The sequence below is a fragment of the Aegilops tauschii genome, chromosome 2 (genome assembly GCF_002575655.3).
Source record: "Aegilops tauschii subsp. strangulata cultivar AL8/78 chromosome 2, Aet v6.0, whole genome shotgun sequence".
NCBI classification, from domain to species: domain Eukaryota; kingdom Viridiplantae; phylum Streptophyta; class Magnoliopsida; order Poales; family Poaceae; genus Aegilops; species Aegilops tauschii.
The window spans coordinates 563,409,356-563,411,486 of NC_053036.3; the positions used below are offsets into that span (position 1 = coordinate 563,409,356).

General features: G+C 46.6%; 1 protein-coding gene across 1 annotated transcript; it reads left to right on the top strand.

The window, feature by feature from the left end:
* Positions 1-594: 594 nt before the first annotated feature.
* Positions 595-1,510, top strand: LOC109764741 (FCS-Like Zinc finger 2-like). Its single transcript, XM_073509620.1, has one exon. It carries the CDS (start codon positions 757-759, stop codon positions 1,045-1,047), a length of 291 nt encoding a protein of 96 aa, XP_073365721.1. The 5' UTR covers positions 595-756; the 3' UTR covers positions 1,048-1,510.
* The last annotated feature ends 621 nt before the right edge of the window (positions 1,511-2,131 follow it).

The following is a 2,131-nucleotide window of genomic DNA, read 5'->3' on the forward strand; positions in this document are numbered from 1 at the left end:
AACCTCCTTGGCTAGTTAAACAGCTCAATAATCTCGTATTTTCCTCTAGCAGCATCCTTGAGCTTGAAGTGCGCGCGCAAACAAAATCTGCAAGTGCGCGCGCGAGTCCATTGTTCATCTTGTCTCTGAGAAAAATATCACGTACAGCTCAAGATTGCCCTCCCGTATGGGTATGGCACTTGACTTGGAGGGGGGGGACCTCCAGATTTTTAATTTCTGTTCTGTATTTTCTTTTCTTCATCTTGTGTCTGAGAAAAATATCACGTACAGTACACTGCACGACAGGCATTTGTGTCTATTATTGGCGTGGGCTTACCATGTGGGGCACCTGTCTCGTATGTTGGCAAAAAGCCTGGCGCGCTATTTATCGGCACTAAGCATTAGCGCTATTTGAAGCAAAGCTGCCTAATCTTATACTCACACAAGTACAGCCGGAGTTATATTTCAAGTATTTTTGAGAGTTTTCAAATATGGCTACATTTCTGGCCTTCACAGAATATCACAACTTACATCACCGGGGACGTTCATTATTCGGGACCTGGACATACCACGATCGCCGTCGTTTTCCTCTCGGTAGAGCCCGACCGCGCACCGGACCACGCAAAATATATACCTGAGACCTCCACTCCTTTCTTCACCCAACTCGCTCGCTCTCCTCGCAGCACCAAAAGCAGCAACCAAGCTCACCACCAAGATCTCTGCTCAGCATTTTGCTCGAAAGTGACCTACACACACATTGACACATACCAATATACCATGGCGCCATCAGTGGCCTGCTCCTTCTTCTTCGACGACGAGCTGCTCGGCGAGCCTGGCATGCCGGCGATGGACGCGTGCGCGCTCTGCGCCAAGCCGCTGGCGCGCGACCATGACGTCTTCATGTACAGAGGGGACACGCCCTACTGCAGCGAGGAGTGCCGCCACGAGCAGATGCACCTCGACGCCGTCTGTGCCAAGCAGGCCGCACGGAGACAGCAGCGGTTCTCGGCGGGGACGGAGTCCCACCGTGTGCAGCGGCAGTCCAGGAAGGTGTCGGTCGCAAGCTAACCGGCTGGCCGCTGAAAGTTTTGTTTGGATCAAGAAGATCTGAATTCTGAAGAATACAACATATGTATTCTGAAGAACCATCCATATCTCTTTCTCTTGGGAGGCGTCTGATGTCTCCGTCTCTCCGGCCGGTGCTCTAGCGTGTACCCTGGCGCCGCATCAGGTGGTAGGTGCCTGTAGCTTCCCATATGTGTCCATGGCATGCTAATTAAGCTGCCCGGATGGGAGGAAATCTGTACTTGTTCTCGGTCTGTCTGTGCTGTACCGATGAATTGATTTTGTTCGAAACGAAATGGCCAAGGATCTGTATTCGGGTCGCTCTTCTGCGCCTCCTCTCTCGTTTTGTTTCCCTTAATGATTGGATCCTGTTTGGTTTTGGTAATGCTAGGGACACTGTTCAAAGCACTGTCACTGTAAAAACATCATGGCAATCGACCTACACATTATTGTGCCCCTAAACTTTGTTATGCTTTTCGGATTTATAGGTCTCTAATGTTTCCAGTGACATGCCAATATGATATTACCCTGGATTTTATCCATATTTTTTTTTTGCTAAATCTGAATCTTTTGAGATTTTCTAATTATGTGTGAATAAATTGGCCTGTTTGCTGCCTCTGCCTTGAGCTTCCCACATATGGGTGAACCTTACAATATTACTATATCTCAAGGAAATTTCCGCAAAATTTATACCATTGTGATATTTTTTCTTTTGAAATATATGTCAAACTTACCTAATTTGGGTACAATAATTCATCATATAAAATATTTAAGGATGACAACGATATTGTCATGCCTTGGCTACACCGTTAAAGATTTTCACGGTGATTTGTCTTTCTTGATGGGTCGACAAGACCAAGAACCGCTTCTCATCGGCTCTTGCTTCTCCTTCCGACATGTGTTGTCAAAACATCTACACCGGCGAGTAGCTAACTCAGTGCCTTAAACTTCTGTGGAGATGTCCGTGGATCATGACCGGCCATTCCAGATTTTACTGTCTTTGTAACCGTCTTCCTCATATCCAAAGTAATCTATGCAATAAATGAACATAATTCATATACTAGCAAACAAATAGAGTCATCAGACA

What these genes read in the sequence shown, in the direction of transcription:
- LOC109764741 (XM_073509620.1), top strand. Translation starts at nt 757, where the DNA reads ATGGCGCCATCAGTGGCCTGCTCCTTCTTCTTCGACGACGAGCTGCTC.